This window comes from Prunus avium, chromosome 7, assembly GCF_965620075.1.
Source record: "Prunus avium chromosome 7, drPruAviu1.hap1.1, whole genome shotgun sequence".
NCBI classification, from domain to species: domain Eukaryota; kingdom Viridiplantae; phylum Streptophyta; class Magnoliopsida; order Rosales; family Rosaceae; genus Prunus; species Prunus avium.
Window position 1 is genome coordinate 37245635 of NC_142290.1, and position 20932 is coordinate 37266566.

Below are 20932 nucleotides of genomic sequence, written 5' to 3' on the forward strand. Positions count from 1 at the left end.
TATTGTTTTCTTCCTTTATATTATATGTTTGTGGAATCCCTCAAAGTTAACATATACTGTGAAATAAATGCAGAGTGAATATATAATCACTTATATAGACTAGGACAAATATTCACTAATATTTTAAAATTGCTTGAGTGGTGTGAGGTTTTTCAAAAAAGTATGGCATTATTTTATGTGATTGGACATGATGGATATTTTGTACTGATTCCCGATGGACTACTTATTGAATACCTGTGACGGTTCATAACTCTAGACGCAGTTGCATATGGACTACTTATTGAATACCTCTGACGTGTTCAAAGCTCTAGGCGCAGTTGCAATGATGGCTTCAAAGCAGTGTGCAATTATTATATATGTACATTATTATAACAAAACAAAAACAGATTATGTTACATCCTTATATTTGAAAGGAAACTATTTCTTGTCTTATTACAAATTATATAACGAATATTAAGGAAATATACTTGTTAAAGTGAACAGACATATATACTTAGGGTTAAGAGGAAAGTCAGTTCTCTGAAACAATTTGGATTTTTTCATTGCGAAATGGATGCTTTATAGGTTCCTCTAGTTTTATAACGTCACAAGGAGGCCGGAGTAATTTTCGGGGCATTTTTACGATTTTCCGACTATTTCTTACAATTTGTTCAAGTTGTTTGCACTAAAAAACCCCAAATAATCGCAAGTTGACACATGGCGCGATCTCAGTGCATACCTTTCACCACTTGCACAAGTGTACGTCAGTTGCAACCAAACATTCTTGCTTTTTACCCTAAATTCTTATTTTATTGTTTTGCCTTACAAAATTCAGAACTAAAAACACAAAAATGATAAAAAAAAAACTTCCGAAAATTGCTACGAATTCATTGAGGCTTCATCTTTCTTACTGAATTCCCCGTTTCGTGGTGACGCTAAATTATTATGATATTGTTCTTGACCCTAAATTATTATTATATGACTTTTTACCTTCTATATTTATTAATTTTATTGACCCTAATTTTTTTTTTTTTGTAATTTTGTTATGCGAAAAGACCATTTCAGGTGCCAATTAGTTTCTCTCTTCTTCAATTTCTTAACTTCTAATTTTTATTAGGGTTAAGGGATGTTTTGAAAAAGTAAATGAAAAAAATACATGTCAACCATTGTATGGCATCAGAAAAAAATTAGTTTTGGATATGATAAGTGGGAAAATGTCTTTTCCAAGCACTGGTGAACAGACAGCTCACTCCATGCACGCCTTTTCGTTTACCAAATATTAAGATTGTAGTTGGGTAAAATATCTATGTCAGTAAGATGTCATATTACCCATCTCTGATGTCAGTAAGCATTCAAGTATACAAATATATATACGTAGATTTATATATAAAACGGTTTATAACTGCACAAACACCAGACAAAATACATTAAAACCCAACATTTGGCCAACGTAGCCAGCCAACGTAGAACTGAAGAGAAGCAAGTCAAGAAAGCATAAAAACCTTAAAAACATACTACAACTAATTATAAGGGTATGGATTCCCTGGCACAACATACACACGCATTACCTTGAACCAAAAAACACTCTCACGGTGCCATTTGCATCGATTGCAACAAGTCCAGAACGAAGGATTTATCTTTGCTTCAGTAGGCCAGCCTTCAATAACAAAACACCATTCGTTGTTGTTACAAGCGCTGCAATGATTGAACTTAATCTTCCCATAGTAAAACATATCTACAATATGTCTTGCAACATTCCAAACTCGGCTTAATCTTCGTCTCAAAGCATCCCTGGTTCCTTTCATATCAATGTTGTTACGTTGATTCAAAGAACACAAAAATTCTAATGCATCCTCTTTTGACTGACCAATTCCAGACATGCCAAGAAGTCCAACTATATATGCCGCTTCCATATGGCCTGCCGTGGCTGCGATGCGCATCCCATACAACGCTTCCACGTTACCATGCATGAAAAACACTTCGAACGCCTCTCTAAATATCGACTCAGGGTTCTCGCAAGCTCTGCATTGTTGCAAGAAAAGCTGGACCGCAGGATTAGCATGGTACCAGCTAGGATGGTCTGGGTACTTAGCCATTGAAATGGTGTTCCACACTTGTGGAGTGTTTGCCAACGTCCGGAATAATGGGCACACAGATGCCATACGGAAGAGATCTTCCGAAGATTGGGTTGCCACGTATAACATCACTTTAAACCAAGCCAACTCCGGGATGAAGGCTTGGGGCATCTCCAAATGGATATGCTTCCTTCTCTTTCCTCCGACTGTAGTGAAATATTTGGAATTCATGTGTTTCTATTTTTTTGGAATGGAACGATTTGAGGAGTGGAAGAGGGGAGAAATGAGAATAGATGGGGTTTTGGTTCTGTTATAGGGTGTGTTTGTTGTACCGTTTGGAAAATGTGTTTCCACTTGAGGTTTTTCTCACTTGACCCTTTTTAAAGAAACTGAACCAACACCCTAAAACTAGAGAAAAACAAAAGAGAAGGAAAATGTCATCGAAATGCAAAGTCAGACAGTCAAAAAGTAAATTAAGAACCTATATGCATATGCAATTTTAGGATTTTCCCGCCCTTTTTATGTCAATGAAACAAATGTGACGGATTACTGACTAGTCACAGAACGTCCCATCACATAACTTTTCATTTTCCCACACCGAAATATAGTAGTAATGTTATTAAAATGTGATGGATGTTTATCCAACTAGTTGGTTTAATGAAATATAATGAAAATAATATAGGGTTTAGGGCAGTTTTCCCTCCATTTTCATATTGGGTTTTGGTAGTTAAATATTATATTGGTTTGTGCCCCATATCTGACGGTACATGTGTCGAAAGCATGCCCAACCCACCCACAGACAGAAAAGAGGATATAATCGCATTTGGGCAGAGATGAGAGAGCTCTGAGTCCGAAGAGGTTTGAGTGAGAAGGTATGATTCCAAAGAGGTTTCAGTGAGAAGATCTAAGTGAGAAAAGGTACAAGTGAGAAGATTCAACATGTCTTCGTCTTCATCTCCCGCTCAAACAAAGAGGTGTCCGTACTGTGGAGCTGCAATGGTGCTTCGGGTTTCAAAATCAGACAAAAATCGAGGGAAGCCATTTTGGAAGTGCCTAACCTCCTATGTAAGTTTTCATTTCCAGAATATGTATGTGGGTGAAAAAAACCTTGGTCTAACTCTGACACAATTATTTTGCATATATGATGCCTGCAATTAGGGAGCCACCAGTTGCAATGGATTTGAATGGGTTGATGTAACTTCCGCTCAAGCAGAACAGCCAGATGACACGTATGATGCTGCGGTGCTGAATATGCTGAAGTCCATTAAGGACTTGGTATTAGTTTTATTACTTTTATCAATTTTAATATTATTTGTTCTTTTAATGACCAATTAAGTGCACAGTTTCAAGGATTGTAAAAGTTCTCCCCAAAAAGACATGTTGCACGCACCACCAATGAGTTTTCAAACCCATTTTGTAATATTTGTTCTTGAAATAGGTGGATTGGCATTGAGTTTAAATTATTGTTCTTGAAATAGGTAGATTGTTTATTGGCGTATACTAAAGGTTTATTGATTGTTTACTGCATGTATATCGCATGTTATATCGCGAATATTGGATGTTTATTGAAGGTTTATTGATTGTTTACTGCATGTGTATCGCATGTTATTTATCGGATATTGGATGTTTATTGAAGGTTTATTGATTGTTTACTGCATCTGTATCGCATGTTATTTATCGGATATTGGATGTTTATTGAAGGTTTATTGATTGTGTACTGCATCTGTATCGCATGTTATTTATCGGATATTGGATGTTTATTGAAGGTTTATTGATTGTTTACTGCATCTGTATCGCATGTTATTTATCGGATATTGGATGTTTATTGAAGGTTTATTGATTGTTTACTGCATGTATTTCGCATGTTATTGTCCGATATTGAATGTTTATTGAAGGTTTATTGATTGTTTATTAGTAGGAAGAACAACTATTCAGTAGAATTTCCTAATCGATACGACTCCCTTATGGATGGTGAAATTAGGGACTGATGTATATTGCATGTCTATTGCGTATAGATTGCATGTGTATTGCGTGTATATTGCTTGTCTGTTGCCTGTGTATTGTTGTTTATTTCCTTCGTAAGCAATAAACAATCAATACACACGCAATAAATGTACGCTATGCACGCAATAGACAAGCAATATAGATGCACCAATATACATTACTTTTATGCTACTGAGTTTCCCAAGACCAATAAAATAAAGAAAATCAACGAATTTATTAACCGATTATAAAGGAAAGAGGGATTCAAACCCGATGGGCGGTACGGAACCAATAGGAAGTTTTTATAGCATTGCAGATGGGAAATGTTTATTGAAGTTTTATTGAGGTTTATTGACGGTTTACTGAATGTTTACTGAAGGGTTACTGCATGTATATCGCATGTGTTTCTATAAAGAGGGCATGGTTGAATAAAACATTGGAGGCGAGGGCATAGCCGCCTATTTCCCTTACAGAATTACAATCAATACACACGCAACCCATTGCGATTAAGTTAAGGCATGGTGAACGGCTTAAAGATTGGGATGTGATATTTGGAATGGTGGCTTGGATAAATCATGACATATTACTTTGCAATAATGTAATACACTTTAAAAAGCCATCAGTCATTGTTCACATATGCAGTCTTCCAATCCCAATTCAATGCAGTTTGGTTAAGGTTATGTCGTGAAGGAGTTAGGGCAATATTACAGAGATGTTTGTTTCATTAAATCCAAAAAAACTTTACACTCCAGATGCACATTCTATGTATGGGAATGGCATGTGCCTAACTTCAAAAACGCATATGCCTATCCATTTACATTTGCCCACGTGCACTAGATTTACAGATCCATTTACTTTTCTCCTCACTAAGCCTCTGCATCTCCATTTCAGATTCTTCATTTTTCTGTCCATGCTCTGCATCCAGCTACTATATACATTTAGCCTAATATGAGAATAAACGTAGCGTAGTATCACACTAATCAAAATGAAAGCATGCATCCGCTATAATAATATTTTGGTTCTAATTGTTGTCCAATAACTTAAACTTAAAATTATGTACAAAAATACACTAAGATTGAGAAAGACGAAGAAGAATTGAGGAGCAGAGGTAGAATTCAAAAAGGAGCCGTGGATCTGTATTGTGTATTTACATGACTTTCAAATTGGAGATTTCCAAAACCAATTTAATCATCACGTACCTGAACCCATTTCAACCACTATCATGGCATGTAAGCATCTCCCCGTAATATCTCTGCAGCCAACTTCAACCGGAAAAAGGGCATGTTCTGCGCGGTGCAAGTAGCTAACGGAATCTCAGCGCTCAAAAGCTCAATGTACTTCAACACAAACATGCCACAATCGCCTCTGAAGCAAATCAAGAACTCGATCAATTCAAGTAATGACATTGTAACGTAATTGACAATTTCAAGTAATAAAATTAAAGAAAAAGTTGTGCTCACTGATTAGATTGTTGTGGAACATCCACACGTTCTATTGGCCATGGACACCACTAATCTCTGCTGCAGTCGTTTGCGTAAACACCTTCTTCATAAAAGTCGATGGAGTTGAGAAGATTTGGAATCGTAATTGAAAGCGGGGCGAGTTCTTCCTTTAACATCTCATCTGGAATAACTGAAACCATTGAATCGTACACTTTGATTTCACACTTAACCAGATCAATCATTAGAGCCACCCAATGCTTATGCTTCGTCAACATACAAGGGGCATACACCTTATACACGTTCTGCCAATCCACCCCACACGCCGGAACCTTGCCATTTACAACGTTCACTAAACTGTTTCTAATTTTCCACCCAGCCTGCTCTTTTTTTCTTTTATTATCCACAAAGCAAGTATGGATGTGATTCTGTGAAATAGAAAACAATCAATGGTTAAACACCTCCACAAAGCAAGTATGGATAATTTGTAATTATTAACTGCACTTGGTCAAGCCCTATGACATACCATGAAAAATACATCGGTCGTTGTCCAGTTCGATATTTCTACAACCTCCAAATCTTGTTGTCGCTTCCGGATGAGATACAACCCCAAATCAATGTGCTGCACATGTTTTTCTAGTCAATCTCATAATCTATGTACATTAAAACAAATGCATAATCAATTAAACTTACATCTCCTGTCAGCCAACCGTCAGCTTTTACGAGGGAAGCGAAGAATTCAATCTCAGCTTCCACGTGGCCAAATTGCATCACTAAACTGTGAATATAACAAAGTTTTAGATCACAACAATTTAAAAATATATACACTAATGCCTTCTATCTCAAAAAACAAGGGACTTACTTTGGGTTAAGGCGCCATTCCCAACAAAGTTTCAGCAATTTCACCATATCATCATGCGGAATCGCCTTCATTGGGTCTAACATCCGAAGTCGGGTTGTCTCTGGCACAGTTTTTTTCACCAATTCACTAGCTTCAATGATCTTCCACATAGGAATAATCCTCTTTCTCTTTCGTAATTGGACCCCTTGTTCCACAGCTTTACCTTTATCATTCAACCAAACGTTCAACTCAGATAGCACAGCTGTAGGTTGATCCAAATCAATATCCCCGAGATTAAACTCAACAGTTGTCCCCGTCGTGCTCTCACCAATGTCATCACAAACCAAAACAACTTCATCATCCGCTTCCTCACATTCCTTTATTTGCACTTCCTTTTCCTCACTTTTTTTACTTTTCACTTCCTTGCCCTCCCTTCTTTTTCTTTGCGGATCCTCTCCATCACTGCTTTTTCTTTGCAGTTCCCCTCCGTCACTGCTTTTTCTTTGCAGTTCCCCTCCGTCACTGCTTTTTCTTTGCAGTTCATCTCCCTCACTATTTTTTCTTTTCACTTCCTCTCCCTCACTGCTCTTTCTTTGCAGTTCCTCTCCCTCATTGCTTTTTCTTTTCACTTCCTCTCCCTCACTGCTCTTTCTTTGCGCTTCCTCTCCCTTGCTGCTTTTTATTTTCACTTGCTCTCCCTCTTTTCTTTTCCTTTGCGCTTCCTCTACCTCACTTGGTTTTCTTTGCACTTCACCCCCTTCAATCCCCTCCTCGTCCTTTTCCTCTCCCTCATATCTGTTACTTGGCCCTTCATCCCATTCACTATCATCCATTTCGTCAGATCCCGTAAATAGATGTGAGATGGCACAACGATTCGTCCTCTCTTTCAGTAAAGCTAGGTCCCTCCTTACTTCCTGCTCAAACTGAGGACCTAAACAGTGGTCCAAAAGTTTTTCCATCCGTATGACCTTTAACTCAAGGACGTCATTTTCCCGCTTTACTTGAAACAACTCGGACCTCAACAAGCTTACCAGCTTGTTCAACTCATCAAGATCAGCACATGAAGAAGGAATTGACTCTGCCGAGACAACAGCAGGGCGATCCTGTGGCCAACTCCAATATGATTGTCTCATTTCCTCTTCACTCGGACGTAGCGCCCGCAACTGAACTGACTGTTTCAGAATACAGACAATATTCATATTCAATCATTCTACTTAATAATTTCATTGAATCTTATAAATAGTTTCAAGGGCTGCAAACCAAACCTCTTTGCTCTGGAAAAAATAATTGTTCAACTTCCTCATCTCGGGCATAGACGTAGTCGTTCTCCATCGCAAAATACGCGGGACAGCTGTTGGATCAACAACCTTGCAGTAATTCAGGTCCACCATTCTAGGAATTAATTCATATACCCAAATCTACACAATTCACAGGACAAAAGTCATTATTTAAGTTTTAAAGTTCACAAAGCATAACTGACATGAACATTATTACCATGTACCTGGAAAGCATACGTGAAACCTTTAAAACTCCACCCACCCCTTTGCACTTCACCATGCTTATGCTTCTTGCCCTTCTCATTTTTCCGGCTTGTTCCCGTTACCTTACTTTTCCCCTTCTCTCTTCCCTCTTCATTTTCAAAGCTTTTCATATACTTTGTTGGTGCAGAAAATAGACTGTCTTGGGTTTTGTCAAACGACACCGAACCCCACGGATACCTGTTGAACGCATCCAAGTCCTCTACAAGGGTCAGGTAATTTACATTGATGTTCAAATGCTTGTCCCTTCCCAAAACCACTAACTCAGCAAAGTAAACAAGAGCTAGCTTGTAGACGTCATCTCTCTCTTTGCACCGCATAAATGCTTCTTCTAAAGCATTACATGTAATTCCTTCGTCTATAAAATATCTTTTCTGAAGTCTAATTTCAGCACTTTCTCCACTAGAAACTTCAGGCACTTCCCCAAAACGAAGCCCCGAGATCAAACAGAAATCCTGACGAGTAAACTGAGCAACGTCGCACCCTATTAAGAAACTCAGTCCATCCAAGTCTTTCACACCCTGCCCCGCGACTCGACGCAACACAACTCCATGCACAATCTGCCCGCTAAACTGAATCTTGTCTATATTCAGAAGATGGCCAAAGCATGATGTCTTGAATTGTTCTAATTGTTCCGCACTCAACTTCGCTCGAATTGCAGCTAGGGTTGAATTTGCATGTGAGCAGTTGTTCACCCGTGACGCATATGCCTCTGACTCTGGCCATACCAGCTGCACGTTGGATCCCATTTCCTAAAATACAAGATGAAATAACGTTAACACATATACTACCACCACGTATTTGCACAATCATATTGGTATTTAGTATTTACATAACTAGTCAACCAGGCACATTACAAATTTTATGAAGTACATGCGCATAGGGATTACTGATCACAGCCTTTAACATCATCAAAGCAATATGACAAATTTTGTGCAAATACCTGTTAATGCAATGATTCTGTGAATTACAACCAATAGCATGTATTTTATTTTTGGATACAAACTCCAATCAATGGTTGATGCATGAGTGAGTGTGAGTGCAATCTAGGCAAGTTCTGCACTTCACACACATGACAATTATTGTCATCTCATACACAACACAAAATAAATAAATAAATAAGAAAGATAGTGGAAGGAAGCAAAGCAAAGAATTTGCTCTGCTATCTGCTTGCTAAGCCATTGCCACATCCTTCTTTCTTTCTAGCTTTTTCTTCAGTGAGCTACTATGATCATGGATCAACCTTCATTTCAAATGCTTTGCACTTTTATTCATGACTTTATTATTATATCTTCTCATTTTTCACAGGCAAATTTAGCAACAAGGGAAATAATATTTATTTCAAAAAATATATATATTATAGCGCCAGAGATATGTTATTGACATGTTATTGACTTCAGGGTCTCCTCCAATTCAACACCATTATCTTATTCATATCATTATTGATATGTTATTGACATGTTATTAACATGTTGTTGACTTGATTTTCATTCATTTTTTAACATATACACAAGCAAAAATTAACATGCAAGTGAAGCACAAGGAAGAGATGCCAAATCCAACAACATTGATGGTACAAATTGGGGAAAACCTTTACTCTAACCCTAAACTCAAATTCCATAAATTACTCACCAAATGTTGGTTATTGAACAATCGCAAGGTGTCTGTGCGGGGTCTTTGTGCAGCTTTGCTCCACAAATGGAACCTTTCACTTCCAACAAATACGGCTTCTCTCCTTCCCCTTCCACTGCTTCGCCACTTCCCCTTCCACTGAAAATAAATACTTTTTCAGGGTTTAGAGAATGGAGTTGCGCTGCGTTCAACCGTTTCCTTCAACCGTCGTTAATCGTTGCCTTCAACCTTTTCTCAGAGCTTAGCAGTTTCTCAGAGCTATGGGTTTTAGAGTGATGGGTTTTTTCTGTTCAAACTTCGAATTGATTCAGAGCTATGGGTTTTAGAGTGATGGGTTTTTTCTGTTCAAACTTCGAACTTGCCTCTTTTTTTTTTTTTTTGGGACCAACTTCAATGCTGGATATTAAATTCGGGTTTGGGTTCCTCACCTACCCGATTGCAAAACTTTATCTCAATTCTCCCTAGCCTTTGGATTGATCTGATGGCTATAAAGTGAACCCCTTATAACTTACCACTCATAACTTTCCACTCATTATAGTCTTGCCAGAGGTGTATAAGTTGGTGGGCCGTAGGCAGGGCTTGGGCCATCCTGGTATAGAATGATCAAGTCCGGTAGGGCACGTAGGTAGTTTATTAAATAATTAATAAAATAAAAAAATAGTGGGGCATTATCCCATGTCTCAATAAAATGAGAATTTTTAGGTGTCACCGGTTGTAATTAGTTAGAGGGCATAATTCTCAGATGACCCTCGTTGCATCACACTTAAAAAATAAAATACTATATAGATTATGTTAGTGAGCGGTCTTGCGAAGTGTAATTTGTTACATAAATTATTTATATAATTTATTATTGGATGAATCATGCATCATTCAGAGGCACTTGGTTTCGGTTGGAGATGATGTGCAATATTATATATGTATTGTTTCGTGTATCTTAATAGTCGCTTACCAAATTTGTGAGCTACTCTCACCTACCAACCAGAAGACAATGAGAGAAGGAAGGTCCTTGAAACTGCAAGGAGATGCGGGAATTGATCATGTTGTGTTGGGGAAATGCTCGATATTATGGTTTTATCAGTCAATTTTATCACAGAGCAGCAGCAGTGTGCTACTGGTGTAGCATTTTCCAGTGCGGGGCCTCCTGCATTAAGTTACCATTAATACCCCCAACGCCATATGCCAACTATAGGGGCAAAGGAATATGCAACTGGCTGGAAATTTTTCCCTAAATTATCTTTATTTGTTTATTCATGAGATGGCCTTCTCTATCGATATAAATCTCTTGTCCATAATGGAGGCTGAATTTAATCATAGCTTTCTTGTATAAAAAGAAGGTTGAAACTATGCCTCTTGGAAATATAAATTTAGAAGTCAGTTTAATTTAAGTTGCTCATCAGTAACCAAATTATAAAATAAATTGCAGTTTCTTAAGTGTCTCAATAGGTTGAGAAATTAGGTTAGCAGCTAAACCCAACTAATTATAAACGGGCAGAGAGAGACTCGGGCAGGACTTCAATTCGGTTGTGGCTAACATCTGTACTTATGTACGATTATGTTTTTAAGACACCATCGGTAATTCCATTTTCTAGTTTCTTAGACTAAACACATTTACAGGTTTAATTTTTTTGACTAAACACATATCTTCTCTTATAAATATCAATATCGTTAGAAGTTGATCAATTGGGTGTTAGTTGGATTGGCTCATTCAGGCAAGCCTTTGGTGTGCTCTCAATGGTTCTGGGTTCAAGTCCCCCATAGTACTAGTGTGTGTGAGCTTGTCCCTTCCACTTTCCAAACGCTGGCAACAAAAATATAAGTTGGAAATAATATTCTAGCTTGAATTAGTAGCAGTTTGTTAATCCATTCATGTCCTATTACTACCCCAAAAAAGAAAAAGAAAAATTGGCAACTTTTCCAAAATGCTTTAGTCACCCGAACAAATGCTTTCGTAGTATATGGCATGAAAGGTTCTTATATGGTAGTTGAGTGTGATAAATTAAAATCTCCAGATTTTGATTGAGTAGACAGGAGGACATGATAGATTGTTAAAGAAGTTTGGTTGATAAAAATGACTGGGGTTCAGAATTTCACAAATCCCATATATTGTACACAGGACAAGAGTCAAGACAAGAGGACAGTTAACCAAAAAAGTATTCTCATGCACAAGTCACTTCCAGTATGGTGTAAGCAAGAAGTTCCACGACATGCAAGCTGTAGACAAAGAAATATATTTATGCCGATTTAAAACAAACATTTTATTTACGATCTCGTGTGTATGTTGTAAGACTGAATTGCATCCATCTCTAATCATTTGTTCATATATTGTGAGACTCAATTATATTTATTGTTAATCGTATGTGTCACGTGTGTGTGAATTCTAACCATTCAAACATTACGTTGCATCAATACTTAGGAACTAAAAACACATGAGTATTGTGAGTAATGGCAATGGAGAAACCCTCCACAAAAAAGGCAAATAGCTCTTGGCCTTTACCTTTGGAAGAAGGGGAGTAAAACGTCAACCGGTCCCACTGTACCAACACCTCACCCGCCGTTTTATTTTTACTCCAAATCACCCAACACGGCAGTAAAAAAGCAAAACCCATCTTCCCAGCCGTTTCATTCAAATTCCCACGCAAAATCCCACCAACCCACGCGCCATACCTGCAACCTCAACGGTCCTTCTCCTTGTTGTAATTCCAGCCGTTGGATGAAGTCGGGTGGTTCGATTTCAGAGCGAATAGAGTTTATTCAAATAGACGAGCGAGTTCGCGTTTGAAACAAGCCTCGTGCTTTATGTCTTTCCCGCGGCCATTAAATGAGCCTCTGTTTCTCTCTCTCCCGTCCCTGCACACAAACTGTGAAACACTTTAACGTGCACAATGTATTCTACAGTGAGAAACAGGAGAGAGAGAGCTCAACAATCACAAAGACTCTCTACAGAGAGCTATTAAATGCAGAGCTCAACCACTATTTTCAGCATTCAAATTTGTCTACCTCACATTCAAACCCTACTTTTATTAGTCTTTCTCTCTTCTCTCTTCCCTCTTCCACTCTCTCAGTCCTAGCCACAAGACTCTGAGAGGGAGAGCTTTTTCTTTAGTAACGGTTTCAGGACGTGCGCAGACATAGATAGGGTTGGGATTTCCGATGTGGAACTCGGCGGAGAACGTGTTCGCTCGAGCGTCGTCGTTTAGGGAGGAAGGGGAGGATGAGAATGCGCTCCGGTGGGCCGCGCTCGAGAGGCTCCCCACCTATGCCCGCGTCCGACGTGGCATTTTCAGGGACGTAGCCGGAGACACTAAGGAGATCGACGTCAGCGAGCTCGAGGCTCAGGAGCAGAAGCTCTTGCTCGACCGCCTTGTGAGCTCCGCCGACGACGATCCCGAGCGGTTCTTTAATCGCATGCGACGCAGATTCGACGCGTAATCGTCTTCAATTTCTTGGACAAAAACTTCGAATGACTCTGTTTGGCTGCCGAGAAAATATCAGCAAAGAAAGCAAATTTAGTATCTCATAAATTTATTTTACTATACAGTGCCAAATGCGAGTGTTGAAGTCTCTGTTTTCTCTGTTTCTCAGCAGCCAAACAGATTTTCTTTTTGTCATTCTTAATTTCGTTACTTTGTTTTTTGGCTTCATGCTATTTACTCTAAATATTTCTGTCCAACTTTGGCTGTGCAGAGTCGATTTGGAGCTTCCGAAGATCGAGGTTCGATTTCAGAACTTGAAAGTCGAAGCTTTCGTCCACGTGGGAAGCAGAGCACTGCCAACTATTCCCAATTTCGTTTTCAATATGACGGAGGTACAGTTTCTTCATTCAAATTCTCAGTTAATTCCCTTGAATGCAACTTGTTCAATTACATGATTGAGCGCTTGTTAAAAAAGAAAATAACCTTTGCATTATCTGGATGCCATTTTAGGCCCTTTTTAGGCAATTATGGATATACAGGCCCCAGAGAAGCAAATTAACGATTTTAGACAACATTAACGGGATTATAAGACCTTCGAGGTAGGTATTTTAGCATCAGCTAGTTCTCAATTGCTGAGTTTTCAGTCCAGTGTTTACGTCTAACTAGCTGTGTTGGTGTTGTTTTGTAGATTGACGTTACTATTGGGTCCACCAAGCTCCGGAAAGACGACGCTACTATTGGCTCTTGCTGGACGACTTGGAACTGGTTTGCAGGTATCCAACTGAACGACAGCGATCCTACTAATCGGTATCTGGTTTCGACATTTGCTTTAACTCGTTGTACTTTGATCACTCTGAAGATATCAGGGAGCGTCACATATAACGGCCATGTCTTAAAGGAGTTTGTCCCTCAGCGGACGTCTGCTTATGTCAGTCAACAGGATTGGCATGCGGCAGAGATGACTGTAAGGGAAACTCTCGAGTTTGCGGGGCGCTGCCAAGGTGTTGGGTCTAAATATGGTAAGCTTTGGGAAATTAGGTACTTGTGTACGAGTGGTGCTTGTTTAGATGCTGACATGAAAACTTTGTCACAGATTTGCTATTAGAACTTGCAAGAAGAGAAAAGATATCCGGGATAAAACCCGATGGAGATCTTGATATATTCATGAAGGTACGAGTACTTATTCGATATGTTGATTCCTTTATACATGTAATGATTGCTGACACTTTGTTTTCCAGTCGTTAGCTCTTGGGGGGCAGGAGACAAGCCTTGTGGTGGAGTACATCATGAAGGTATTTGTTCGATGCTGGTTATTACTGGATGCATATCCATTAACATGTTCATTTTGAGTATTTGACTGGTTGATGTATCTTAATTTATTATTAATATCTTGAAGATATATCTTGATTTATTATTAGATTTATTTTAGGTACTAAAATATGTTTGACAAAGATTTTAGGGTTGGACATATGTGCTGATACATTGGTAGGAGATGAAATGCTTAAGGGAATCTCAGGGGGGCAAAAGAAGCGGCTCGCTACAGGTGCATACTAATTTTGTTTTTTAAATTTGTTTTAGGTTGAAGGGGGATTCTTGTGCACTAGTAGGGTAAAGCTGTTTGTTAATAAAGCAACTGTGATTTCCAGGTGAATTGCTAGTAGGTCCAGCAAGAGTTCTGTTCATGGATGAAATATCAACTGGGCTTGACAGTTCAACTACTTATCAAATCATCAAATATCTTAAGCATTCAACTCATGCACTTGATGCCACCACTGTTATATCTCTGCTTCAACCTGCTCCAGAGACCTACGAATTGTTTGATGATGTTATACTTTTGTGTGAGGGCCAGATTGTTTTTCAGGGACCCCGTGAAGCTGCTCTTGACTTCTTTGCATACATGGGATTTAGGTGTCCACGGAGAAAGAATGTTGCAGACTTCTTGCAAGAAGTAAGTAATGGAGAGCTTGAGTTGTGAGTTGCTATTCTGTTGCATGGAATGTTTGGTAATTTTTTTTCCCTTGTACACAGGTTATATCAAAGAAGGACCAAGAGCAGTACTGGTCCAATCCTGATCTCCCGTACCTCTATGTTCCACCGGCAAAGTTTGTTGATGCTTTTCGTTTATTTCAAGCTGGGAAGAATTTGTCTGAAGAACTAGATGTTCCTTTTGATAAACGCTACAACCATCCTGCAGCTTTAGCAACTTCTCGCTTTGGCATGAAGCGGCGTGAGCTTCTCAAAACAAGCTTTAACTGGCAAGTGCTACTGATGAAGCGGAATGCATTTATCTATGTTTTCAAGTTCGTTCAGGTAATAGTACCATTATTTGTTTATCCAAAGGACATCTTTTCGATGGTATTTGCTAGTAAATGTTACCTTCCGTGCTAGATTGTAGACCACCTTAAATAATATCTTTTTTGTTTGTTTCTTTTTTCCAATCATCTGAAAGATGAAACTGTTGAATGTTATCTGCTGCTGATTAAGTACTATGTTCTGTCTTGCAGCTTCTTTTTGTTGCTTTGGTTACAATGAGTGTTTTTTTCCGGACAACAATGCACCACAATACAATTGATGACGGAGGCTTATATCTTGGGTCAATATACTTTTCCACAGTTATTATTCTTTTTAATGGCTTCATGGAGGTTCCAATGTTGGTGGCCAAGCTTCCAGTGCTTTACAAGCATAGGGACTTGCACTTCTATCCGAGCTGGGTCTATACGATTCCATCTTGGGTCTTGAGTATTCCAATTTCACTCATAGAGTCTGGTTTCTGGGTGGCAATCACATACTATGTCATTGGATATGACCCTGCTTTTACTAGGTAAATCATATTTTTTTGGAATTCTGCATAAATCGTGAAAGTTGGCGAAGATGAAGTTCTTACGTTAATTGTTGAATCTGCAGATTTTTGGGGCAGTTCTTGATATATTTCCTTCTGCACCAGATGTCCATAGCTCTCTTCCGTATTATGGGATCCTTAGGTCGAAATATGATAGTTGCCAACACGTTTGGATCTTTTGCTATGTTGGTTGTAATGGCTCTTGGAGGATACATCATCTCAAGAGGTCAACCTAACATTTTGTCAATGTCTACATGTTTCCGACTTGATTGCATACTTTATTGATTTCCCTATTCAAATGTGACAGATCATATACCGAAGTGGTGGATTTGGGGTTTCTGGTTTTCTCCCTTGATGTATGCTCAAAATGCAGCTTCTGTAAATGAATTTCTTGGACATTCCTGGGATAAGGTAACATTCCAATTCATTATCTGTTCAAGTTTGCTTTACGGATTATAGCAATTATGGATTTATTATGCTAGTCAAGGTAGGGGTATTGTAGTTTTTACTAACTAGAAATAACCATAAATTACGTTTAAGAATTCTAATGCCTTTGATAATAATAGTGGATATGTTATCTTTGATAATAGACTTGGATTTTATTTCCTTTTTTGTGAATTTTCAAGTAAACCATTGGCATCCTCCAAGAGGACATTATGTTTGATGGAAAAATAGTGTTAAACATTATTTTGCTAAATCACATTAATTTTTAATTGCACACTGTATAGGGAAGAGCCAATAAGAAGATTTACTTCACCATACCTATTTATTAAGTTATTGTCTAGGATTCTACTCTGAAACTTCTAATTCTGTTTTTTCCTGTTATTTATGTAGAGAATTGGAAGCCACACCAGCTTTCCATTAGGTGAGGCATTGCTGAGAGCACGCAGCTTGTTTCCCGAGAGCTACTGGTATTGGATTGGTGCTGGTGCTTTGCTTGGATATACAGTTTTGTTCAACATTCTATTCACATTCTTCCTCGCTTACCTTAACCGTAAGTCATTTCTGCTCATAAAAACAAACTAATTTTCATTTTCCTTCTATTGCTGCATGTAGCCATACAAATTTAAAGAAAGAAAGCTTATTGAGTTTATTTTTGATATATGCATCAGCGTTGGGGAAGCAGCAAGCTGTAGTCTCTAAGGAAGAGCTTCAAGAGAGAGAAAGGAGAAGAAAAGGACAAAAAGTTGTTATTGAGCTGAGACAGTACTTGCAGCATTCAGAGTCATTAAATGGTTTGAAAAATAATTTGGATATTGAGTTTGTTTTAGTACAATTCTTTTTAATTAACTACAGACCAGTTGAAGTTCCAAAATTCTTTCTTATCTTCTACGCAGGAAAATATTTTAAGCAGAGAGGAATGGTCCTCCCATTTCAACCACTTTCCATGTCTTTCAGCAATATCAAATACTACGTGGATGTCCCTCTGGTGAGTCTTTAACACTATTCACTTGCACCATCCATTCTGGGAAACATGTTAACTATATATTTTTTCTGATCCAAGTACCACCGCAGGAATTGAAGCAGCAGGGCATTCAAGAAGAAAGATTGCAGTTGTTGGTTAATGTCACTGGAGCATTTAGGCCTGGGGTGCTTACAGCATTGGTTGGAGTAAGTGGTGCGGGGAAAACTACCCTCATGGATGTATTAGCTGGTCGAAAAACTGGTGGCGTCATAGAAGGGAGCATTCATATATCTGGTTATCCAAAAAGACAAGAAACTTTTGCAAGAATTTCTGGTTACTGTGAGCAGACTGATATTCATTCCCCCTGCTTGACTGTTCTGGAATCACTTCTCTTCTCTGTTTGGCTTCGGTTACCATCAGATGTTGATTTGGGGACACAGAGGGTATTCACATAAAATTATTTAATGTTTTTGTACGTCTTCATAAAAAAATAAAAAAAATTCTATCATCTAAAAGATTTAAAAATCATTCAGGCTTTTGTAGAGGAGGTGATGGAACTTGTGGAGCTCACTCCATTAAGTGGGGCATTGGTTGGTCTACCGGGGGTAGATGGTTTGTCAACAGAACAACGAAAAAGGCTAACAATAGCTGTCGAGCTGGTTGCCAACCCATCTATAGTATTCATGGATGAGCCCACATCAGGGTTGGATGCACGGTCTGCAGCTATTGTGATGAGGACTGTGAGGAATATTGTCAATACTGGACGTACTATAGTGTGCACAATCCACCAGCCTAGCATAGACATCTTTGAATCCTTTGATGAGGTACTCTCTCTCTCTCTCTCTCTCTCTCTCTCTCTATATATATATATATATAATACATAATGATATAATGTACCCTATATATATGTGTATATCCACCTAAACTATCTTCCTATGTATAGATAACCAATTTTCTAACAAGGTATGTACATGAAGACGTGTTTTTTTCTTCCAATTTTTAGATATGATAAGAATGGGTGAGATGGAGATGCAAAGACATGCATCTTGATTGATCCTACTATCACCAGAGTGTAAAACAGCTCAGTCATATTTGGCAGAGCATTTCTATATTGCTTTATTATCTTGATTGATCCTGCTATAATCTCATATGTGTTGCAGCTTCTATTTTTGAAGCGTGGAGGAGAGCTCATATATGCTGGTCCACTTGGTCTTAATTCTTGTGAACTCATCAAGTACTTTGAGGTCAGATCATGCATGCCATGCCAGTATATATTTCAGAACATGTGACTTTGGGTAATGTTCATGACTGTCAGCTTAACATGAGAATATTTCTTTCTGCAGGCAGTCGAAGGAGTGCCAAAGATCAGGCCTGGATATAATCCTGCTGCATGGATGCTTGATGTTACTTCTTCAGTTGAAGAAAGTCGCCTGGGGGTGGATTTTGCGGAAGTTTACCGAAGATCTAACTTGTTTCAGTATGAAAACTTAATGAATTCTGACTGTGCTGCTTTTGTACATAACTATATGCTTCTTGATCTAACAACCATCTTCCTTTGTGTCAGGCGTAACAAAGAGTTGGTTGAAAGCCTGAGCAAGCCAAGTACCAATTCTAAAGAACTAAACTTTCCAACCAAGTACTCTCAGACATTTTTCGAACAATTTCTCACTTGTCTTTGGAAGCAAAATCTGTCTTATTGGCGAAATCCTCAGTACACTGCAGTTCGCTTCTTTTACACTGTCATCATCTCATTGATGCTAGGAACAATTTGTTGGAGATTTGGTGCTAAGAGGTTTCCTCTTTTTTCTTAATCTTGTGATTTATGATAACTCTGTAATGGAACTAATCATCTTGATGTATTATATTCTTTCAGCCCTTATCTCTAGATGTCAATATGTGCCATTGGGTTTCTATATGACAGGATTTCTTTTCCCTTTGCAGGGGAACCCAGCAGGATTTACTAAATGCCATGGGATCCATGTACGCAGCAATCCTATTTAGTGGAATCACCAATGCCACTGCTGTTCAACCTGTTGTTTCTATAGAACGATTCGTCTCGTATCGAGAGAGAGCTGCTGGGATGTACTCAGCTTTACCATTTGCATTTGCTCAGGTTCGCCTTTACTACGCTACGCCCACTCTTTGAATCGCACAATATTACCCTGGTATCCCTTAAATTTATCTAACGCATTGATCATGCATGCAGGTCGTGATAGAGCTCCCTTATGTGTTTGCACAAGCAATTATATACTGTGCAATTTTCTACTCTACGGCTTCATTTGAGTGGACTACTTTGAAGTTCGCTTGGTATATATTCTTTATGTATTTCACAATGCTATACTTCACCTTATACGGCATGATGACGACAGCTGTCACACCAAATCATAATGTGGCCTCTATAATTGCTGCTCCATTTTATATGCTATGGAACCTGTTCAGCGGCTTTATGATTCCTCACAAGGTAATGGAAGTGGCTGCTTTCATTGCTCAATCTCATGTGTACTTTATCAGATAACATATTCTTATAATAACTTGTTAAGAATATTCTCTAACACAATAACTTGTTGCACTTGTTCAGAGAATTCCAATATGGTGGAGATGGTATTACTGGGCAAATCCTGTGTCCTGGAGTCTGTATGGCCTCTTTGTTTCGCAATACGGCGACGATGATAGTCTTTTGAAGCTGGCAGATGGAACTCATACAATGCAAGTAAGGCAGTTACTCAAAGAAGGGTTTGGGTACAGGCATGATTTTCTGGGTATAGCCGGCATTATGGTGGTCGGTTTCTGCGTGTTTTTTTCCATTATCTTTGCCTTTGCAATAAAATCCTTCAACTTCCAGAGGAGATGACAAGGCAGATTTCTATACCCTATTGCTTCAGTGTTTTTTTTCCATTATCTTTGCCTTTGCAATAAAATCCTTGAACTTCCAGAGGAGATGACAAGGCAGATTTCTATACCCCATTGCTTCAGTTATGGGATCATTGCATGGTGTGACAAGTATATCAGCTTCTCAGTTCATGAAGAAACAATGTTGAAGTGTATAGGTACATGATTATATATAGATATATAATATAGGATCAAATTATTTGTTTGTTTTAGATCGAGTGCAGATAACAGCTAGTTGCTAGCTGGGCTTTTTATTTTTACTTTTATGTGTAAACAAATTACATGCTTTCAGTATTTTTTTTTTTTTTTTGGGTTGAACTTTACAAAACTTAAACATGTTGTAAAGTTGCATATTTTTGGTATGTGAACATACCTTCTACTTGGTGAATAAACTATTGGGCAGTGCAGCCATTGTGTGTGTCCTTTTTGTTTTGGTTCTAAGATTTTGATTTCTCTAATATCTCTATGGAGTTAAAAGACAGAAAGGTCCTAGTGCTGTAAATTTCAAACAAAATGGGTCCTCCACTACTAAAGGACCAAATTGGCAATTTGCCAATACTTTCGAATTACAAGTAGACAACAGACTTGGGGCCAATTCGTGAATCTGTACAAAATAGATCATGTCGTTTTTACCTTTTTATTTACGTGTAGTTTCCATGAAAAATATTGACACGTGTTTGAAAGCTAACAGCACTTTGCCCCAAACCCTTCGAGCCTTTCTTCTTCTTCTCTCTTTCGATTGCCATGAAGCTCCGCGAGCAAAGAGCTGGAGCATTTACACCCGAGAATCCAAATCATTTAAAAGTACAAGATCTTCGTGGGCCAGTGGCTCATTTGTTTGATCCAATATAGTTTTTAAGAGCACAACGCAAGGCATGGCTCCTGGGCCTATGATTTCT

General features: G+C 38.4%; 2 protein-coding genes across 3 annotated transcripts; one reads left to right on the forward strand and one right to left on the reverse strand.

The window, feature by feature from the left end:
- Window positions 1–4730: 4730 nt before the first annotated feature.
- Window positions 4731–9803, reverse strand: LOC148293414 (uncharacterized). The gene is made up of 9 exons (XM_088244836.1): window positions 9488–9803; window positions 7819–8607; window positions 7583–7735; window positions 6339–7489; window positions 6170–6254; window positions 6003–6098; window positions 5498–5904; window positions 5237–5402; window positions 4731–4965 (listed from the first exon to the last, which is right to left on the reverse strand). Exons 2-7 carry the CDS (start codon window positions 8602–8604, stop codon window positions 5548–5550), a joined length of 2628 nt encoding a protein of 875 aa, XP_088100962.1. The 5' UTR covers window positions 8605–8607; window positions 9488–9803; the 3' UTR covers window positions 4731–4965; window positions 5237–5402; window positions 5498–5547.
- A 2575-nt stretch (window positions 9804–12378) lies between these two features.
- ABCG32 (pleiotropic drug resistance 4) lies at window positions 12379–20474 on the forward strand. 2 transcript variants are annotated; one of them, XM_021962065.2, is made up of 24 exons: window positions 12381–12912; window positions 13172–13292; window positions 13411–13499; window positions 13589–13673; window positions 13760–13919; window positions 13994–14070; window positions 14139–14192; window positions 14353–14443; window positions 14547–14848; window positions 14929–15210; window positions 15405–15721; window positions 15805–15965; window positions 16047–16150; window positions 16574–16733; window positions 16852–16974; window positions 17077–17168; window positions 17255–17587; window positions 17678–17968; window positions 18305–18388; window positions 18488–18621; window positions 18709–18936; window positions 19086–19257; window positions 19351–19605; window positions 19723–20474. In XM_021962065.2, exons 1-24 carry the CDS (start codon window positions 12638–12640, stop codon window positions 19993–19995), a joined length of 4263 nt encoding a protein of 1420 aa, XP_021817757.2. In that variant the 5' UTR covers window positions 12381–12637; the 3' UTR covers window positions 19996–20474. The 2 variants fall into 2 exon arrangements, with proteins under 2 accessions (XP_088100961.1, XP_021817757.2); XM_088244835.1 differs by having other exon boundaries at window positions 12379–12912; window positions 16852–17168.
- Window positions 20475–20932: the final 458 nt, after the last annotated feature.